The 22,220-nt window shown below is 46.1% G+C and overlaps 1 protein-coding gene across 1 annotated transcript in view; it reads left to right on the top strand.

The window, feature by feature from the left end:
* Window positions 1-2,961: 2,961 nt before the first annotated feature.
* The window catches only part of SCTR (secretin receptor), a 67,206-nt gene continuing 47,947 nt past the window's right edge, over window positions 2,962-22,220 (top strand). Inside the window, exons 1-2 of the mRNA XM_065927816.1 lie at window positions 2,962-3,063; window positions 16,140-16,245. Coding sequence (XP_065783888.1) covers window positions 3,004-3,063; window positions 16,140-16,245 — 166 coding nt within the window. The 5' untranslated portion in view covers window positions 2,962-3,003. The remainder of the gene's footprint in view (window positions 3,064-16,139; window positions 16,246-22,220) is intronic.

The following is a 22,220-nucleotide window of genomic DNA, read 5'->3' on the forward strand; positions in this document are numbered from 1 at the left end:
CAGCATGTGGGATCTTGGTTCCTAAACCAGGGATGGAACCTGCACCCCCTACGTTGGAAACACAGAGTCTTAACCACTGGACCACCAGGGAAGTCCCAGACCTCGGTTTTGACAAAGGCTGCATTCCCCTCTGGTTAAGATCCTGTGGGTGGCTCCACTCCCAAGGATAGCTCTTGCCTGCTTCGGGAGACACTGCTTTCTCTCTTTGCTCCTTGTTAAAGGAAAATTATCCTGACACTTATTAAAATGGTAAAGAAGCCTTTATTCAAGACTGTTACAATAGGGGTGTTGCAATAGAGGAGAGAACCAGGGCTCAACTCAGAAAATAACAAGAAATAAAGGGGATTCCTAGCTATGGAGCAGGATGAGGGTGGCCGCGGATGGACGATGACTAAGAGGAGACATCAAGATAGGGAGATTTCTGCTAAACTGACTTAACACCCTTCTTGCTGAAGACAGGACTGGATTAGACATCAAAGGTGGGCGACAAGGAACTTGATGAGATATCAAGGGGGAAGATTCTCAGTAACCCATGGCAGGAGTCTTGCTGAGGCAGGCCAAAGACAGATGGGGCCAAGGTCAAAGCAGAAGAGGCGCAGAGGAGTCTGACCAGGCTTACTGCTGCTGATCTGGGCACCCGCATGTCCCCTGCTGGTTCCCTGAGCCCCACCCACACCTCTGCATGGCATCTTCTCATTAAACTTTCAATGAAACCATGTGAGCAACGGAATCTCCCTCTCCTGCAGCCCCTGATCGCTGGCCCTACAGACCCCAAGGAGCTGTTTCAAGGATCAAATGAAATGCTGCATGGAAAAGAGCTTTGGAAACACCGAGAGTAAGAAGCCATCTTCAGGATTGAGAGACGTTCTAGCACCATGCAAAGGACATGGGCCCGGGCTTTGGACTCAGTCCTGGGTTCAATCCAGGCCCGGCCCTTGTTGGCTGCATTGTTGAGGCAAATGGTTACCTTCCCCAAGCCTCAAGTTCCCATCTGATTCATCAAGGAAAGTCAGTGTCTCTCAGACAGTCTTGGAGGATCAACTATGATGATACACCCAATTATTAAAAAACTCCCCAGCTCATGGTGGGTATTAAATACATGGTTAGTTCCCCACATGCTTCCTTCCACCCTATTCTGAAATTGTGTTCTCGGGCAGGTTCTACAAAGACAATGACAGCATCAATGGCTTCCCAACAGAGCGTTTCAGATCCATTTCTCAATACTCTGAGAGACAGAGCCTCCTACTTAAGGAACAATGGCTTTCCACAGGCCAGAAATTGATTGAATTGCCCGGAACAAATGTCGTTTTGCTTTTTTCACTTGTGTTCACAAGGCTTTGGTATAGAACACAGATTGTATTTTGCATTATTTTCTTTTTTTGTCTTTCCATCTAAAAGGCAATACATCCAGTCATTACAGAAACTATTCATGCAACACGAAAGTCTATATAGTAAAAATGGCATATCCTTACTGTATGCACTTTTTCTAACGCATATTTAGGATGTCAGAGAAACTAGTTCATAACATTTTTCCAGCCTGAATCTTGAACCGATTGAGAAATACGAGGAAGACAGTGGGACCCAATATCACTTTTGTCGGTGATAATGGTCTCAGAGAATGTGGTTTATATTTGTGGACCAGAGGGGAGAAACCACCTCCTGCCACTGACCACGCTTGATCAAGGCAGTCAGAACCTTGACTTCCAACGACAGCCTGGGCCGGGGCAGTCCAGTTACAGGCTCTCTGCTGGTGGGAACGCTATGAAAGGAAAGGGTGAGGGTGTGTTTCTGTGTGTGCATGTGCACACATGCACAGAATCTCATGCCAGTCCTTACGCCAAAGACAGCAATCAGGTAGCGCTCACTTCACTTCCATGTGTAGGGAAGAGGGTGAGGGAGAGGAGACATCAATGAGCTGATGGACTTCAAGTGCCTGAGCAAAAGATCCAGATAGAATGAGACACAAAAGGAAAGGGGACCAGAGCAGAAAAAGAAAAAACTGGATCTACAAAACCCTCTGAGGGTGCCCTGTACTGTACTGAGAGGTCAAAAGCCAACCTTCAGGAGATCTGATAAAGAAAGAAATGGCAACCCTTGCCAGTATTCTTGACTGGAGAATCCCATGAACTGAGGAGCCAGGTGGGCTACTGTCCATGGCGTCGCAAGCTGTTGAGCGACTAAACAAGGAGATCTGAGCCCGCAGACTCAGGATGAGCAGCTGCTGGGTGCACCTCCCTAATACTGAAATAGCTCCCGGGGGAACCAGAAAACACAAAAGCTCCGGCACAGCCCCAAACGCTGGGGTGCAGTGATGGTCCTCCTTGGTCTCACCTGATCATCAAAGGCTTCTCAGTGTGATGGAGCTCATGTGTGTGCAACTTTCTGGAAGGAGCGTAAATATCTACTAAGAAAGAAAAAAAAAAAAAGAGTGAAAATCGGAAATGGAGCAGCTGCCTCCCAGAATAGCGCCGTAGGGATTTAGCGAGCAGCGGCTGTGTCACAGGGCACTAGCGCAAACTTTTCACCCAGAAGGTGGGCATTATTAGATGTCCTGTTCTGTCCTGTTCGGATGAGAACGCTGAGGTTCCAAAAGGGGGCCTCCTGCCCATCCTCACGCAGCGCAGCGGTGGCGGCGCTGACCCGGACCTTGGGGAGGGCTCTTTTAGTCCGCGGGGGTGTGGCAGTGGGGCCGCTCTAGGCCTCGCGTCCTCCCTCCACCTCCTCCGCAGCCGGCCTCCGCGCTGGCCCCCGCCAGCCGGCCAGCCTGCCGGGGTGGGTGGAGGAGCGCACGCCGCGCCGCGTCCTTATCAACCGGCGGGGCGGCGTGGTGCGGGGCCACGCGGTCAGAGGAGGCGCAGTCCCGGGCCCGCCGCGGGTGGGGCCATGGCTCCCCTGGGCGCGGCAGCCAGCCGGGGTCCGAGAGGGGCAGGGAGCGCTGAGTCCTGAGCGGCGGCGCGCGCGGGCAGGCGGCCGTCGGGGCGCCAGGGGAGCGCACGCGGCACCATGCGCCCCCGCCTGCTGCCACTGCTCCGGCTGCTGCTGCTCGCCTGCGCCGCGCACGCGGTGAGTACGCGCCCTTCCGCGGGTCCCCCTGGGGGTGAGGGGTGCAGGGGGCCCCGGGGTGAGGGGTGCAGGGGGCCGCCCAGAGCTTCTGCTGGGCAGTGGGAGGCGTTCCTCCCCGTCCTTTCCCCACCACTATGATTTTTGTCTGCTCCTCTCCGGAGGGTCCTCTCCTCCGAAATAAAATCTGTATGTGCCCGGGCGCAGGCAGCGCTGAGATAACCCGCCTTGCCCTCCACCCAACCCGGGCGCTCCTGGACGGAAATTCGGGAGCCGCTCCCGGCCAAGCCTTTTGTGTGCGGGCACTTTGCCTGCAGTGTTTCCTTGAAACCTCATCATCGACTTTCGAAGTTGCTATTTTCACCTTCACTTTGCGGACAAGGAAAGCGAGACTTGGAAAGACCAAAAAACTTGCCCCGAGAAAAGACAGCTGGAACCCAGTCTGTCTGCCTCAGAGCCTTGCCATTTGCACGAACAGCGGCTGCGGATGGGGAGACCTCCGAAAGCTTTGGCCGTAACTGCCGCTTCCTCGTTGGTCTTGTGGGTTTGGCTCCTCAATGTCGGTGGGTCTGAGGACTTCTGGGAGCAGCTAGTCTCCCCAAACCAGGTCCAGGGAGGAGCTGGCAGAGAAAAGGAAAGGCAGCAGAGTGAGTGGCTTATGTTGCTTTCTCAGAAACTCCAGGGAGTCCTGGCCTCTGCCTGTGGGGTTTGTGAAAGAGGGCGGCTGCGCCCAGTGGGGAGAAGGAGCGGTGAGGAAGGGGCGCACAGATTCCAGAGCTTCCCCTTTCCACCAGCATTCCAAACAGGACCCCACCGCCTCAGTCCCAAGAAACTCCCCAGGGAAAGCACTTGGGAACTCAATTCTGAGCCTGAAGTCTCTGTCCTGGGCAAACCCTTCCTGCAAACCTGTCAGTGGCCCTCCGGTGGTCCTCTCCTGGTTGGCTGTAGGAAAGACCTGCTTCCGGAGCTGGTGGAGTGTTGGCACGCAGGAGGCACAGCTCCTGTGTATCCAGGGTGGGCTTGGCGGCTCTCCTGTGCAGCTCACTGGTGTTAATAACTTGGAGCCTCCTGTCCTCAGCGCTGCAGCTGGAAGGTGCTAGGACGATAGCATCTGCTCGCAAGTCTGAGCTCCCACTTTGGGGAAATGCCACCTGAGACGTGGGGACAGTTCAAAGCCAAATTCAGCCTCCAAGTGTGTTGTTATTTGGTGTCCAGAGCCGGGAGGCAGCCCTCTTAGTGACCTCGCCCCCCCCCACCCCACCCCCACCCCCAACCAGCCTCCTTTTTAAGTATCTGCAGTAGCACTGTGGTTGTCAGAAGAAATCACCAAGTGACTGGGTCTTTAGGACTAAGGTTCAAAGTACATTTTAACCTCCAGCGTCATCTTAGGACTAAACCCAGGGGAAAATGAGAACCTTCCCTTGGTTCGGGTCTTCCGTGTGCCTTGGAAGGATTCTTTATTATGCCCTGGTCCACTTTCCTCCTTTTATAGGGGAGCAAACTGGTACCCACAGAGGGCAGGGACCTGCTCCTTATCAGTAAGTTTGTGGCGGCTCCGGGACTGGAGCCCAGATCTTGCCATTCTCAACGCCCAGGGCGCTGTCCAGGTTGTTGCTTGTCTTTGCTCACATCTTCATCTACTCACGGGCCACTTTGTGTTCCTGCCAGGTGGTTTCTGTGTGTAAGTCTTGGCTCTCTGGTGATTTTATGGGCTTATCCAGATTTGAGGTTCACACTTCTTGGCTGAGAACTCCTTCAACAAATAGGGATGGAATTGCCCTGCTTCGGTTGGAGGATTTCCCAGCCTATGGAACCCTGCTTTTTTTCTGTTTGAGTGGTCAGACATTTGATCTTGAAACTGAAGGGCGTTCAAACAATTCCATATTCATTCTGTGCTTCCTCTTGAGGGAAATCATAGGCATCTTTCTAACTGGTGGTGGTGGGGGATCACTAAGGCCAAATTGCTTATTACTGCTCTCCCCAACTCCCCACTGTCCCATACAGAGAGATGTAGGGAGGGTCCCTTGAGAGTGGACCAATAAGTGCCGATGGCTGCTGGGGCAGGTTTTTGAGACCCCCATGAGAAGCTCTGGCCTCACCTCCCCTTCCTGTCCCCACCCATGTCTCTCATGAGGATTTTTACCTGGAACAGTATTGTCATTATTTCCCAGGGCACCTGTCCTTCCCGTCTTCCCCAATATGTTCACTTAGAGCTTGAACCTTGAGACTTGGTCGCACTCATCCTTTATCCTTAGAACCTGTCGTATCAGAAGAAAGAGTCAATGATGTGCGTGTGGGCTGAACGAATGAATGAAGTGATGGTGCTATCCATAGTGGCTGTCCTCAGCTGGGGCACTTTCATATAACAGCAGGTAGTGAAGAATGACATCTTGCAAGCAATCATTGCTTACAAAATAGTACATAAATGTTCCAGGCAAAGGTGTAGTCTCTTAGGAGCGGGCTTTTAAATCCAGGGCGTCTGGCCAACTGCCCGCCTGAGAACCTGAGTGAGTTAAGGGGGGTACAAGGGGCTACTTTTTCCTTCAAGCAGGGTTTCTTAACTTTGACGCTGTAATTCTGGATATTAAATCTGAGCTTTCCACAAGGGATGCTGGGACAAGAGCCAGGCCCTCCCCTGGCATGGGAGGGAGCGAGAGGGTGGAGATAGTGGTTAGAGAGAGGGGAGCAGGGGGTGGGAGTGTCCAGTGCATTGTATCTTCTCTCCAAGTTGTGCCAACAGGAAGTGTCTCCAGACATTGCCAACTGTCCTCTGGGAGCACAACTGCCCTGGTTGAGAACTACTGCCTTAAAAGTTGTTATGTCTCAGGGGAAATGTGTGAACGAGTTTCGTAATAGGTATCACTGGATGTTGGATTCAGGGTAGTGGGGTTGGTGACAGGGAATCTGAGCTGGAGACAGAAGCAGGTGTACCAGTGAACACCCATCTCTGGATGAGACCTCTGTAGGCATGAGACCTCTGTGACAGGGAGTCTGAGCTGGAGACAGAAGCAGGTGTACCAGTGAACACCCATCTCCGGGTGAGACCTCTGTAGGCATGATACCTCTGTGACAGGGAATCTGAGCTGGAGACAGAAGCAGGTGTACCAGTGAACACCCATCTCCGGGTGAGACCTCTGTAGGTCATGGGTTCCTTTGGCTTCTCCACCCTCCCTTCCCACTCCCCCGCGTCCCTCCTCATTTCTTCTCGGTTGATGGCTCAGAGACACAAAAGCTCTAAGGAGCGGCTCTGGCATGTGGTGGTCCCCACCCCTTTCTGGATTGCATCTGGACCCAGAGGTTGACAAGCTGGGTGAGCAGAATTTTAGGAAGGCCTGCAAGGTCACCAGAGGATCTGACTACTGATGCCTCTTAGAGAAAAGTCACTGGGAGCTTTGTATCCCTGAACAATATTCCGAGGTAGTATTGTGGATTTCTTTTTTGAGTTTTTGCTATTCCTAAAATTCATGTGACTGATGACCATGATGATGATGATGATGGTGAAGGCTTCCCTCACTGAGTGCCTACTTCACACCAGATACTCTGCTCAGCTGTGCCTGGCATTACGTGACTTCTCTCACCAACAGTCATCGTCCCCACTGTGCATGTGAAGAAACTGAGAGTCAGAAAGAGGTGAAACCGTTGGTCAAGTCACCCAGCTGGACGTGATGGTGTAAGGACCCAAACCTATCTGTTCTTAACTAGTACGTGCATCTGCTTCCAAAGAGAGGCTGCTCTGGTTTCTGGCTCCCAAGGCACTGTCATGAAATCTCTCCCAAACCACAAAATGACAATAACTACAGTTTAATCTAATCACTTTATAATAAAAAAGACAAACCAAATACGAAATTACACACAGCATTTTATTGAGGGTGGCCAGAGATGAGCTTGGGGCCACAAATTCAAACAAACAGGAGAGATGCTTCCCACACTGTTTAGGGGAGTCCTTTAGACTTTGGCTTCCCCTTTAGGAGTTGCTACAGAGCTCCCCTCCTGTCCTGTCCCCCAAATCCCCTCCCTTGGCCCTGGAGGGCACAGATCTCTTCCTGGCACCCCTTGTTGAAAGCCCAGACTCCACAACCAGGATTAGAGCTCTGCCTCTAGAGTGGCCCCTGGTTTGGGCCCTGCATCCCTGCCCTTAGCAAGCTGAGGTCACCACTGACCTTTGCTCGGGCTCTGGAACAGCCTGCAGCCCAAGGTAAGACCCACAACACTCAGATTCTATCTACTTACTTACATGACAGAGTATGTAAGTATTCATGAGGATATGAGAAGGCAGGGATCTCTTGGGGCCCACTCAGCTTCAATATTCCATGTCTGAGAGAGTCCAAGGGGCGTCTGGGGAAGGGACCTCCCTGGTGCGTCACCTCCTGCCGGTTATGCTGCCAGGATTCCCGAGTTTTCCAGTCTTCTCCAGAATCACCGCATGCCCGACATCAACTTCCCTTTCTCTTGGCTCCCCGAGGCTCCCCTTGGAGTCTTCTGAGATTTCTGACCTTACCCCATCCTTTCATTTTCAATAGATGGGTTTACCTCCCATATCCCGAGAGTCGAGAATGAACATCCCCTGAGCAGCCTCTTGCCCTCATAGATGAATCTAAGTTGGGCCCTCCTGCCCTTCCCTTAACGTCTTGCCGTGACAGAGCAGCGCAGACTGAGGGGCTTGAACAGTGGAAGTGTTTCTTCTCTAAGCCTGGATGGAGTCTGGGTATCCCAGATCATGGTTGGCTCCTGCTCCTCACCTTTCCTCTGACTTCTGAGAGAGTGAGTTCACTGACATCTCTTGTAAGGACCTTAATCCTATCAGATTTGGCCCCACCCTGTGACCTCATTTGACCGTAATGAACTTCTTCTGGGCCCTGTCTCCTAACAGAGCCACACCCGAGGTTAGGGAGTCAATGTATTCTTTGAGGGACACAGGTATTCAGTCTGCAACACACCTGAATGGAACAGAGGCTTTGCTCCGGCCCCCTGCTCCTGACCTCCTCCACCCACCATGCTCAGTGGCTTTTGTCCTGAGATGACACAGAGGTAACCTTCTACCGCCTCCTCTTGACTGGGTTTTCCCTCAGCTGGTCAACCTGCACAAGCCCATCCAGCCAAGTGGCAGAGGAACTCTACAGCTCTGGCCATGGTTCCTCCGCTACCGCTCATGGCCAGCATTTTGGAAGATGCATTTATGATCCCTGCCTCCACCTCTGTCCGTTGCTCAGCCTGCAACACCCTGGCTCCCACCCGTTCCCCCCTCGCATCAGTCTCAACAGGCCCTGCGTTGTCCCACTTTCCCTAGACACGGCGTGATCTCTGTCCCACCCAAGGGGACCGCATGGTTGATGAGAGGTTGGACGTTGTGACTAATGACATCAAGGCAGCGAGCACACACCCTGAGTGTTCTGGGCAAGGTGGGCAGAGCACCCACGGGACCCCAGCCTCTTAGAGACACTGGGTGCTGGGACACTCTGTCCCTCCCCCTCTTCCTCACCTGGGCGCCTGTCTTTCACAGGCTCGCGGTTCCCAATGCGCCTCAAGCGAGGTTTTCCCTCTTTCGTGGCTTCCCCGTGTCATATGGGCCCTTCCTCTTGGTGACCCCTCCTTTCGCGTGGTCCCTCCTTCTGCTCATCTTCCCAGCCTGTGCGGGGCGCTGTCTCAGGCACTGTCTCTGGCTCTTGCTCTCGTTACGCTGCTCCCTCTTCCCATGTGAGTTTCCTTGGCCATCTTAAGGTGACATAAATCCAACCTTAACCATGCTCATCTCACTTCAGCTTTTGCCCAGCTCACACCTCTGGTCCCTGTTTTCCCTGCTGTTGGAGTTATTGAGGTACCCAGAGCAGACCCAGGAGCCAAGCTGGCCCCTGTCCCATCTACGCACCTCCTCTCTGCCAAGGGGATGACGTTGCGCCTACGCGGTGCAGTGCCTCCCAGGGGTTTTCCTGCCACTGCTTGTGGTCCGTGGTGACCTGGCCACTACTTTCCCCGCATGCTCCCGCCACAGGCGCCTCTGGACCCCGTGGAGCCTGTGAGCTGCAGCAGTAAGATCCGTGTCCGCTCACCTTTGATTGCAGGGCATCCTAGGGACCCAGTAAGTGTTAGATGACATTCTGGGTTTGGAACTGGTTGTAGGATTGAGTTCCCTCTTTATTTCTCACGGTGTAAACTAGACTAGTATCTCTCTTTTTTCCCCTGTGAAACTATTCCTTTCCAATCTCAGATGGGCAGTTGACGAGCAAAGTGTGTTGAGTTTCTTCCCTTCCTTTGGAATTCAGTAGTTTTTCATTGGAGAAGGCAATGGCACGCCACTCTAGTGCTCTTGCCTGGAAAATCCCATGGACGGAGGAGCCTGGTAGGCTGCAGTCCATGGGGTCGCTAGGAGTTGGACACGACTGAGCGACTTCACGTTCACTTTTCACTTTCATGCATTGGAGAAGGAAACGGCAACCCACTCCAGTATTCTTGCCTGGAGAATCCCAGGGACGGGGGAGCCTGATGGGCTGCTGTCTATGGGGTCCCACAGAGTCGGACACGACTGAAGCGACTTAGCAACAGCAGCAGGTGAATAAAAGTTTTTTCACTCCTGAAAAGATTCAGAAGTTGACCTCCTTATATGTGCTTTCTCAGGAAGTTACTGTAGAATGTGCTTCTGAAGAACAAGGAAGCAAAGCCAAGAAAAAGACAGGGAATATAGGAAATGGAACTGTGACTGGGGGGTGGGCTGGGGAGAGGCCCCCTAAAAGCAAGCCAGGTGTCAGGCCCCACTGACAGAGGTCTGTGGGAGAGAGGGCTCCAGGGATAGAAAGAATAGACCTCTTGATAAATGTCTGTCAGGGCTGTTGGAGCATTTGGATAAATTAACCCTATCTACCTAGATAAACTAATCAAATGAAAACGCAAAGTAAATTGTTGACCACAGGAAAAACAAAATGTACAACAAGAGACATAATTGTTTTACGTGGCTAGACTCAGCAGTGAACGATATTTCATAGTCAAAGTAAGTCATTATAAATACAGACCTTTCATTTAACTAAAAATTAAGAGAAGGATATATCAATATATTATATGGGGGGAGGGAAGTATATGTAGGGAGGTTTAGAAACATCTAAATCTTTCTCTTCCATAATAGAGAGTTTTGGATAATGTCTCAAATTGATAAACCAAGAAATAACAGTATGAGATAATTTTGAAATACAGAGATAAAATGAAAATATACATCTAAAAAAAAAGAAAGTGGTTTTCTCTGGAGAGCAGGAAAAGGTTAGGCAAGGGAACTGCTGTTTTTCGCTATAAGCACTTTAGTACTAGGAACAGTAAAAGAAAAAAAAATTACCTATCCAAACCTGACTTGTAAAAACTATTAAAAGGGACCTTTTCAAGACTAATAGCTCTTGCTTTGAGGAGTATTTTATATAAATTTTAGCGATAATTTCACCTTCACTTGTTTCTCCTGTGAATTTAGAGGAAAATTTTCAAGGGGTGAACTATAGAGCTTAGTCCGTTTTTGTCTTAAAAAGGTTTTTTTGGCTGTGCTGTCCAGCTTGTTCAATCTCTGACTAGGGATTGAACCTGCCCATGCCCTCGGCGGTGAAAACACAGAGTCCTAAGCACTGGATTGCCAGGAAATTCCCAATATTTCTAAATTTATTGATTATATAGAAACATGCACAAGCATACATACATTTGACTTCTAAATATCAGCTGCTTCTTTCCTCTAGGAAAACTTAGATGATAAGGGGGCTTTTTTCCCCTTCATTCTCCCTCTGAGGCATCTGACAAGCTGCTGCTCCATGAACACAATCTTCCCAGCCACTCCCAGCCACACTGATGGCACCACTCTGTCACTGACACCACTGTCTGCAGGCCGCAGACTCATCCGCGGACTCAGCCCTTTCAACAGAATACTGTTGCTGTCATACAAACTGGATGCACACGTTTATGCAGTTGACATGCCACCACACAAAATAACCTTGGTTTATTCAGTTTTAATGAAAGGATTAAGGGTAAACGAACTGTGGAATGATCTACTTCACACCCGCTGAGATAGATATTGGAGCTTGCCAGGTTATTCTAGTGGTAAAGACCTGCCTGCTAAGGCAGGAGATGGAAAAGACGCAGGTTCGATCCCTGGGATGGTAAGATCCCCCGGAGGAGGAAAAGGCACCCCACTCCAGCATTCTTGCCTGGAAAATCCCACGGACAGAGGAGGCTGGCAGGCTACAGTCCACAGGGTCACAGAGAGTCACGACTAAAATGACTTAGCACAGCACAGCACGAGAGATATTATTAAAACGGAAGAATAAGGGTTGAGGATGAGGACGTAGAGAAATTAGAACTCTGTGCATTGTTGGCAGGAAGGTAAAATGCTACAGCTCATGTGGAAAGCAGTGTGGTGGTCCCTTAAAAAAGTAAACATAGAATTACCATATGATCCAGCCATTTCCTTTCTGGATATGTACCTAGAAGAATTGAAAGCAGGGACTCAAAGAGATACTTGTATACCTCTGTTCTTGGCTGCATTATTCACAATAGCCAAGAGGTGGAAACACCCAAGTAATGAGTAGATGAACAAAGTGTGGTCTGTCCATACAATGGAATAGTATTCATCCATATAAACGAATGAAATTCTAACAGATGCAACAACATGGATGTTAAATGAGACACAGAAGAGCAAATATAGTATGATGCCACTTACATGAAGTATCTAGAACAGACATATTCACAGAGTCAGAAAGTAGCATAGAGGTTGCTGTTTAATTGGTACAGAGTTTCTGTTGGGCTATAGAAGTCCTGGAAATGGATAGGAGTGATCACTGTACAACTTTTCATTTAATACCACTGAATTGTACACTTAAACATGATCGAAATGGCCAATGGTATGTGTATTTTGCTACAACTTAAGAAATTTAGAATTAAAAGAAGCTGAACTATCCTCTAATGATTATTTTTCCATTGTTGTTGTCTAGTCGCTAAGTCACATCTGACTCTTTGTGACCCCATGGACTGCAGCATGCCAGGCTTCCCTGTCCTTCACTATCTCCCGAAGTTTGCTCAAGCTTATGTCCATTGAGTCAATGATGCTATTCAACCATCTCATCTTCTGTCACCCCCTTCTCCTCCTTCCCGCAATCTTTCACAGCATCAGGATCTTTTCCAGTGAGTCGGCTCTTCCAATCAGATGGCCAAATCATGGGAGCTTCATCAGTCCTTCTGATGAATATTCAAGGTTGATTTCCTTTAGGGTTGACTGGTTTGATCTCTTTACTGTCCAAGAGACTCTCAAGAATCTTCTCCAGTACCACAATTCGAGGCCCCAGCCTTTGGCGCTCAGCATTCTTTGTGGTCCAATTCTCACATCTCACATCTAGTCAAAAACCATAGCTTTGACTAGACGGACCTTTGTTGGCAAAGTGATGTCTCTGCTTTTTAATACCCTGTCTAGGTTTGCCATAGCTTTCCTTCCAAGGAGCAAGGATCTTCTAACTTCATGGCTGCAGTCACCATCTGCAATGATTTTGGAGCCCAAGAAAAAACAAAATCTCTCACCACTTCTGCTTTTTCCCCATCTATTTGCCATGAAGTGATGGAACTGGATGCCATGATCTTAGTTTTTTGAATGTTAAGTTTTAAGCCAGCATTTTCACTCTCCTCTTTCACCCTCATCAAGAAGCTCTTTAGTTCCTCTTCACTTTCTGTCATTAGAGTGGCATCACCTGCATATCTGAGATTGTTATTTCTCCCTGCAATCTTGATTCCAGTTTGTGATTCATTCATCCCAGCATTGTGAGTGATATACTCTGCATAGAAGTTAAAAATAAGCAGGGTGACAATATACAGCCTTGACGCACTCCTTTCCCAGTTTGGAACCAGTCTATTGTTCCCCAATGTCCAGTTCTAAGTTGCTTCTTGACCTGCATGTAGGTTTCTCAGGAAACTGGTATGGTGATCTGGTATTCCCATCTCTAAATATTTTCCAGTTTGCTGTGATCCACACAGTCAAAGGCTTTATTGTAGTCAGTGAAACAGAAATAGATGTTTTTCTGGAATTCCCTTGCTTTTTCGATGATCCAGTGAATGTTGGCAATTTGATCTCTGGTTCCTCTGCCTTTTCTAAATCCAGCTTATGCATCTGGAAGTTCTTGGTTCATGTACTGCTGAAGCCTAGCTTGAAAGATTTTGAGCATAACCTTGCTAGCATGTGAAATGAGTGCATATTTTTCCATAATCCTAGGGAAAAACATGAAGGAAGTTGAACCTTTCTTGGAGAGGATTCCCACCGTAGGTGTTCCCTCATTCCTCATCTAGCTCCTTCACTTACAAGAGCCCTGTGTGCTAGATTGCCCCTTTCTTCAACCTCCAAGAATGCACATCACCACCAACTTTCAGGAAACACCACCCCCACCCAGTCATCTATGCTGCGTAACAATCACAAAAGCTCAGTGGCATGTAGCAATGCATGTTTCTTTCTTTCTTGGTGTTTGCAAGTGAGCTAGGGCTTGACTGACCAACTGTGATACTGACATTGATCCAGGCACTGTGCAGAACAAGTCTGCGACCCCGAAGACCCATCATGGTGCACTGTTACAGTCATGCCTTTCTCCCTCCCACCCTCAGCTTTCCTTCTCAGCTGACACATTAAGGTCTCAATCTTTATGATTTTACCATGGCAAGAATGTTATGTAAATGATGTGGAATCTAAAAAATGATACAAGTGAATGTATTTACAGGACAGAAACAGGCTCACAGACATAGAGAACAAACTTGTGGCTACCAGAAGGGAAATGTCGGTGGCGGTGGGGGTGATGGGTAAGAGTTTGGGGTTAAAATATGCACACTACTGTATGTAAAACAGGTAATCAGTGAGGACCCACTGTGGAGCGCCGGGAACCGTGCTTAACACTGTGCTGTGGTAACCATGTGGGAAAAGAATCGGAAGAATGATGGATATGTGTACATGGGTAACAGAATCACTTTGCTATACACCTGAAACTCACACAACACTGTAAATCAGCTACACTCCAATATAAGATAAAAATAAACTAAAAAAGAGCATTATATAAAGGAAATCATACTGTAACTGTTTGGGATTGGCTTTTTTCATTGAGCATGCTTCTCTGGAGATTCATATAGGTTGGTCCATGTGTCACCACTTTGATCCTTTTTATTGATGAGGGCTTCTCTGTTGGTCCAGATGGTAAAAGAATCATCCTGCGATGTGGGAGACCTGGGTTTGATCCCTGGGTTCCCTTGGAGGAGGGCATGGCAGCCCCACCCCAGTATTCTTGCTTAGAGAATCCTCAGGGACAGAGGAGCCTGGCGGGCTACAGTCCATGGGGTCCCAAAGAGTCGGACCTGACTGAGAGACAATGCAGAATTTCATAGTGTGGATGGTCCATAGTTCCCCACTTACACATTGAAAGGCATCTGGATTGTTTGAGTTTTGAGGTATTAGGAATAAAGCTGCTGTAAATATTAGTATACAGGTATTTGTGTGTGTGTGTGAACATAAGCTTTCACTTCTCCAGGATAAATGCCCAGGAGTGCAATGGTTGGATCATGTAATATTAATAGTTGCGTGTTTAGCTTTTAAGACCCTGCCAACTTGTTTTCTGGAGTGGTTGTCTCATTTTACAATCCCACCAGCAACATGTGAGTGACCTAGTTTCACCACAGCCTTGCCAACGTTGTTGTGACTTTTTCAATTTTAGATCTTCTAATAAGCATGTAGTGATATCACATTGCAATTTCAATTTGCATTTACCTAATAGCTAATAATGTTGAACATCGTTTCATGTTCTTGTTTGCTGTCTGTATATCTTCTTCTGTGAATTGTCTCTTCATGCATTTTGCCTGTCTTCTAGTTAGATTTTTAAAATTTGCTTACTATTGGGTTTTGAATGTTTTTTATATATTCTAGATATTAATCCTAATTTATTAATTACAGTTATTTTCTCCTAGTCTATAGCTTGTCTTTTCATCCTCTTAACATGGTTTTTCATGGAGCAAAAGTTTTTAGTTTCAATAAAGTCCAGTTTATCAGTTTTTCTTTTTATGGATCTTGCTTTTGGTATCAAGTATAAAGAATCTTTGTCTTGCTCTGCATTTTGAAGATGTTCTCCTGTGATTTTTTTCTAAAGGTTTTAGTTGAATTTTTTGCACTCAAGTCCATCATTATTTTTAGGTAATTTTTATATAAGGTATGAGTCTTAGGTTTGTTTTGTTATCTATAACTGTCCAATTACTATAACACTGTTGCCTATTCTTCTGCTAATACCAAGTTCTTTTGACTCCTGTAGCTATGCAGCAAGTCTTTACATTAGGTGAACTGATTTCTCCCAGTTATTTTCTCCCAGTTATTATTTTTAAAAAATCTATTTTTTAATTAAGAGAACTTATTTTGTTGAGAGGACTTAAGTTTGTAGAAAAATTGTGCAGAAAGTGCAAAGAATGACCACATACCCCTCTCAATCCCTCCTCCCAGTGTCTCTTGTTATTAATGTTTTGCATTAAAGTGGTGCATTGGTTACGGTTGGTGTACTAATATTGATACAGTAATTAAAGTCTATAGCTTAAATTACTTTTTCTTACAAGTCTATTGCTATTGAAGTATGGTTGATGTATAATATCATACAGGTTACAGATGTATACAATTAGTGAGTCACAATTTTTGAAGGTTATACTCCACTAATAGTTATTATAAAATATGGGCTGTATTCCCTGTGTTGTGCAATGTATCCTTGCAGCTTATTTTGTACCTAACAATTTGTGCCCCTTACTCCCCGGCCCTATTTTGTCCTTTTCCCGTTCCCTCTTCCCACTGGTAACTAAAGTTTGTTTCTGTATCTGTGGGACTTCCCTGATAGCTCAATTGGTAAAGAACCCACCTGCAATGCAGGACACCCGGGTTCGATTCCTGGGTGGGGAAGACCCCCTGGAGAAGGGATAGAAGTCCGCTTCTTTTTTGCTACATTCACTGTTCTGTTTTCCTCCTTCGGAATCTCTGTTGTCTGGCCCCATTCTTGCTCTCAGCGAGGCCTTACGTGTTAGAGTCAGCTTTGTGGGGCTGACTAGCGCTCTTGGCTTTGGGTTTGCAGGTTGGTACCCCGCCTCGACTGTGTGATGTGCTGCAGGTGCTGCGGGTGGAGAGGGACGAGTGCCTGCAGGAGCTCTCCCGGGAGAGCGCGGAGCATCCAGCCCCAGGTGCGTGCCTACCTGCATCCACTCTGGGATGTGCGCGTGTTCATTTCCACTGGGTTGGTGGGAGGTAGGGGCTGGACCAACTGTATTCCTTCAGAGAATGAGCAGAGGAGAGGGTCTAGAGTGACCCTGGTGAGCTGTCTACACATGCTGAAAAGCCACATCATCACCCCTCTTTGTTTCTCTGAGTTTATGGGTACAACCAGGGTTTTTGACCCATTAGCTTCTGCATGATGACTTCACCCAGGTGAGTGTTTTGGTGAGAGTTACTTGTCATGGTGGTGTACCTCTTATCCATTCTCTCACCTCCATTGCTAGTTTGATGGGGGAGGTAACAGAAAGTCAGTGTGGGGTCTGGGAAACTCAGGGTCCATTGCTGGCTGACCCTCACTGGCTGTGTGAATGTGAACAAATTACTTAATGTTCTGAGCCTCACTTTCCTGATCTATAAAACAGAGGTGTTAAAGTATGTTAGAATTATAAATATATGTAAGATAAAGATGTTAAATATAGGTGCTTCTTAAAGATTACTAATTTAAACATTAACTATTATTATTAGTCAAGACGGTCAATATTATTAATTTGCTCTTTACATATTAATTTTATTTCTACTCCCTTCCTTCACTTATCTTCTTAGCTTTTACTCATCTAAAGGCAGTGGAGGATGTGGCATTAAGAAAATAACCCTCACAAATAGTCAGACAAAGTCTTGTACAGACAAGGTCTTCACTGTACCGGCTACAGCAGCTGACAGAACAACCCAAGTGTCTGTCAGCTGGTGAAAGATGAAGATGTGGTCTGTACACACAACAGAATAGTATTCAGCCTTAAAAAGGAGTGGAGTACTGGTACATGCCGCAACGTGGAGAAGTCTTAGGTGGTGCTATTGGTAAAGAATCTGCCTGCCAATACAGGAGATGCAGGAGACAAGGGGTTTGATCCCTGAGTTGGAAGATCCCTTAGTGTAGGAAATGGCAACCAACTCCAGTATGGTTGCCTGGGAAATTCCAAGTACAGAGGAACCTGGCGGGCTACAGCCCACGGGGCTCCAAAGAGTCAGACATGACCGAGTGATCAAGCGCACAATCACATGATATGATTCTGTTTATATGAAATGCCTGGATTAGGCAGTTCACAGAGACAAAAGTCAGATTAGCGGCTCTCAGGGGCCCCGGGGGCCTGCCCAGCACCTGTGTAGGAACTGCCTCTTGGTGGTGGAAGGTGTAGAACTAGGTAGAGGTGCTGGTCACACAATACCCTGTCCTAAATGCCACTGACTGCACACTTTAAGATGGCTAGTGGTTAATTTCATGTCATATGAATTTCCTTTCAATAGATTTTACTGAAAAGTCTCTTCCAAGTGGCTGCACCATTTAAATTTCTGCCAGTGATGAGTGATCATTCCTGTTGTTCTATATCCTCGCCAGCATTTGATGTTGTCAGTGTTCTGTTTTGTTTTTTTAGTTGTAGCAAAATACTTGCAACAAATTTTACTCTCTTAACCATTTTCATTTATTTATTTTTCTTCCAGTTTTATTGAGATATAGTTGACATACAGCGTTGCATAAGTTTAAGGTATATAGCATAATGATCTGACTTGCATACATAATGAAAGTATTATCACAGTAAGTTTAGTAAACATCTGTCATCTCATATAGGTACAAAGTTAAGAAATGGAAAAAAATTGTATGATGTGAACTCTTAGGAATATTCTCTTAAGAACTTTCATACTTACCATACAGCGGTGTTAACTGCCTTTATCATGGTATGCATTACATCCCTAGCACTTATAACTGGGAGTTTGTATCTTTTGACTACTTGCATCCAATTCCCCCTAACCCTGCCTCTGGTAACCGCAAATCTGATCTCTTTTTCTATGAATTTGTTTTTGACATATAATTGACCTATAAAACTAGTTAATTTCTGTTACACAATTAGTGATTTAATATTCTATACATTTCAGAATGATCACCACTGATGAATCTAGTTATGATATGTGACCATATAAAGATACTACATAGTAATTATATTTCCCTCTCTGTACATTTCATAGCTGTAGCTCATATATTTTGCATCTGGAACATTTGTATCCCTTAATGTCCCTCGTCTATTTCTTTCTTCCTCCACCCAACTTCCCTCTGGCAACTACCTATTTGTTCTCTGTATCTGTAACTCTGTTTCTGTTTAGTTTGGTTTTCTCATTTGTTTTGTTTTAGAGATTTCACATATAAGTGAAGTCATACAGTATTTATCTTTATCTGACTTATTTCGTTAGCAATAATACCCTCTAGGTCCATGCATGTCGCCACAGCTGTTAAGATTTCATCCTTTTTTATGACTGAGTAATATTCCCTTGTGTATATATACCACACCTTCTTTATCCGTTCATCTACTGATGGGTGCTTGGGTTGCTTCCATATCCTGACTATTGTAAGTAATGCTGCAATGAACATATCTTTTCTAATTAGTGTTTTTGTTTTCTTTGGATAAATACCCAGGAGTGGAATTGCTGGATCACATGATAATTCTATTTTTAACTTTGTGAGGACTCTCCATAGTTTTTCCAGAGTGGCTGTACCAATCTACATTCCCAGCAGCAGTGCATGAGGTTTCCCTTTTCTCCACATCTTTGTGGAGACGCCTGCATTGCAGGCAGATTCTTTACTGTCTGAGCCACCAGGGAAGGCTGATAATATTAAATAAATTCTAACTAAATAAATATTAAATAAGCTATTTCTGTCATTTGGATTTTTTTTTTATGGCCATGCCATGTGGCTTGTAGGATCTCAGTTCCCTGACCAGGGATGGAACCTGCGCCCCTGAAGTGAAAGCGCTGTGTCCTTACCGCTGGGCCTCCGGGGAGCTCCTCGTCATTGGAATTTTAATACAGAGTGCAGTAAATCTGTAGATCACTTTGGGTAGTACTGACATCTTAAAAATAGCAAGTCATCCAATCCATGAACGCAGGATGTCTTTCCATTTATTTGTGTTTTAATTTCTTTCAGCAACATTTGGTAGTTTTCAATGTGCAAGTCTTTCATCTTGTTGGTTAGGTTTATTCCTAAGTATTTTATTCTTTTTAATGCTATCATAAATGGGTTTGTTTCTTAATTTCCTTTGTAAGTTATTTCTCATTAGTGTATAGGAATGCAACTAATTTTTGTGTGTTGATTTTTAAAAAATTTTTTACAGTCTTTTTTTCGCTTCCACTGCACAACGCAATCAGCTACCACTACACACATATCCCCTCTCCCTTGAGCCTCCCAACCCCACCCTGCCTCTCCAGATCATCACAGAGCACCGGACTGGACTCCGCGTGTTATGCAGAAGCTTCTCACCAGCTGTCCATTTTACACATGACCGTGTACATATGTTGATGCTAGTTTCTGCATTCATCCACCTCTCCCCTTCCCCCGCGGTGTCCACAAGTTCATTCTCTGCATCTGCATCTCCATTCCTTCCCTGCAAATAGGTTCATCAGTACCGTGTTTCTAGATTCCATATGTGTGTATTAATATACAACATTTGTTTTCTCCTTCTGACTTACTTCATTCTCTATAACAGGCTCTAGGTTCATCCAGCTCATTAGAACTGACTTAAATCCCCTCTTTTTGTGACTGAGTGATATTCCATTGTGTATATGTACCACATCTTCTTTATCCATTCATCTGTTGATGGACATCTCGGTTGCTTCCATGTCTTGGCTACTGTAAATAGTGCTGCAGTGAACACTGGGATACATGTGTGTTTTAGAATTGTGGTTTTCTCAGGATATATGCCCAGTAGTAGGTTTGCTAGATCATATAGTAGATTTATTCCTAGTTTTTTAAGGAGTCTCCATACTGTTCTCCATAATGGCTATATCAGTTTATATTCCTACTAACAGCGTAGGAGGGTCTCCTTTTCCTCACACCCTCTCCACCATTTATTGTTTGTAGATTTTTTGATGGCCATTCTGACTGGTGTGAGATGATGCCTCATTACAGTTTTGATTTGCATTTCTCTGATAATTAGTAATGTTTGTGTATTGATTTTGTATCTGCCCTGTCACTTTGCTGAATCCACTTCAGAAATCATTAGGGCTTTCTACATGTAAGATCACATTATCTAAAAGCAGATAATTTTACATCTTTCCTCCAATTTAGACATCTTTTATTTATTTCTTGCCTAATTGATGTAGACTAGGGCTTCCAGTGGGCTTCCCTGGCAGCTTAGCTGGTAATACAGGAGACCCTGTTTGATTCCTGGGGTTCAGGAAGATCCCCTGGAGAAGGGATAGACTTCCCACTCCACATTGTTGGGCTTCCCTGGAGGCTCAGATGGTAAAGAATCTTACTGCAATGCGGGAGACCTGGGTTCAATCCCTGGGTTTGGAAAATCTCCTGGAGGAGGGCACGGCAACCCACTCCAGTATTCTTGCCTGGAGAATCCCCGTGGACAGAGGATCCGGGCGGGCTACAGTCCATGGAGTCGCAAAGAGTCAGACATGACTGAGCAATTAAGCACAGCGGAGTTTGGGGCTTCCAGTACTATGCTGAATATAAGTGGCAAAGGTGGGCATCCTTGTCTTGTTCCTGATCTTACACGAAAAGCTTTCAGGCTTCATCACTGAATGTGATGTTCATGCTGACCTTTACATATATGACCTTTATTTTATTGCGATAGTTTCTTCCTATTTCTAGTTTAAGTGTTTCTATCATGAAAGGATGTTGATTCTTATCAAATATTTTATCTGCATCTGTTGAGATGATAATGTGTTTTTTGTTCTTCTGTTAGTGTGGTGCATCACACAAAGCAATCTTCACATGTTGAACCATCCTTGCATCCCAAAGATAGATCCCACTTGGTTAGGGTGTATAATTCTTTTAATGTGCTGTTCAGTTCAGTTGCTAGTATTTTGTTGAGAATGTTTATATCATTGTTCATCAGGGATATTGGTCTGTAGTTTTCCTTTCTTGTAGAGTGTTTATGTGTGTTTGGTATCGGACAATGCCGGCCTCATAGAATGATTTTACAAGTGCTTCCTCCTTTACAGTATTTTGGGAGTGTTTGATGAGTGTTGGTATTAATTATTCTTTAAATGTCTGGTAGACTGTATGAGGGTGGCCATCTGGCCTTTCCTTTGTTGGGAGATTTTTTGTTACAGATTAAATCTCCTGACTAGTTAGAGGTCTGTTCTGATTTTTGCTTGCTCCTCTCTCCATCTTGGTAGTTTGAGTGTTTCTGGAAAATGATCCTTTTCACCTAACTTACCAGCAGGCGTATTCCTTTGCAGTCCTGTCCTCTCCAGGTCATGGCTTTTGCTCATGAAATTCTTGAGCTGTTGGTTATCTACTTTCTTGTTTTCCCCCATGGCGGGGGACAACAGGCCCGTGACTCCTTTCCCACCCTGCCCCACACACTCCCAGGAACCCAGCCACCGCACGAGCCGCTGTTCCCGCTGTGTCGCTGCCTCCTGTCCTCGGAGCTGTGTCTGCGGGGCTCTCCTCTTTTCTCCCTTCCCGTCTGCTCCCTCGCTCCAGGGAAGACAACTGTTTGACCTCTAGTCTAGTCATGATGGTGGCTGTAAGGCGGAGGCAATCCCATCTCTGTATGTGAATTTCATTTCAGTTTTTAAAACGAAAGAAAAAGGAAGAGGAGTGGAGGTGAGGAGAGAGGAAAGGAGAGGCCCAGGCTTTTAAATTAGGCTGTGTGATCTTGAACAAGTCCTTAATGTCTCTGGACCTCAATCTCCACATCTGTTTTATGGGATTGGTGTGACATTAAAAGCATTCATTCAAAAACATTTAACACTTCTTGTTTTGAGATGAAAATGGTAAGATTGATGTCATGTAGACTCCTCTCTTATGGCTGAGGAATATGTTTTTGTACACATGGCAGAGACTTGATATGCAAGCTTCATCATATATGGGTTGCTTTTTCACACATCATGAAAGATCCAGAGCTCGTGCAAAGTTCCTGGGTGTCATCAGATCCCA

Source organism: Muntiacus reevesi, chromosome 3 (assembly GCF_963930625.1).
Source record: "Muntiacus reevesi chromosome 3, mMunRee1.1, whole genome shotgun sequence".
In the NCBI taxonomy this organism is placed as follows: Eukaryota; Metazoa; Chordata; class Mammalia; order Artiodactyla; family Cervidae; genus Muntiacus; species Muntiacus reevesi.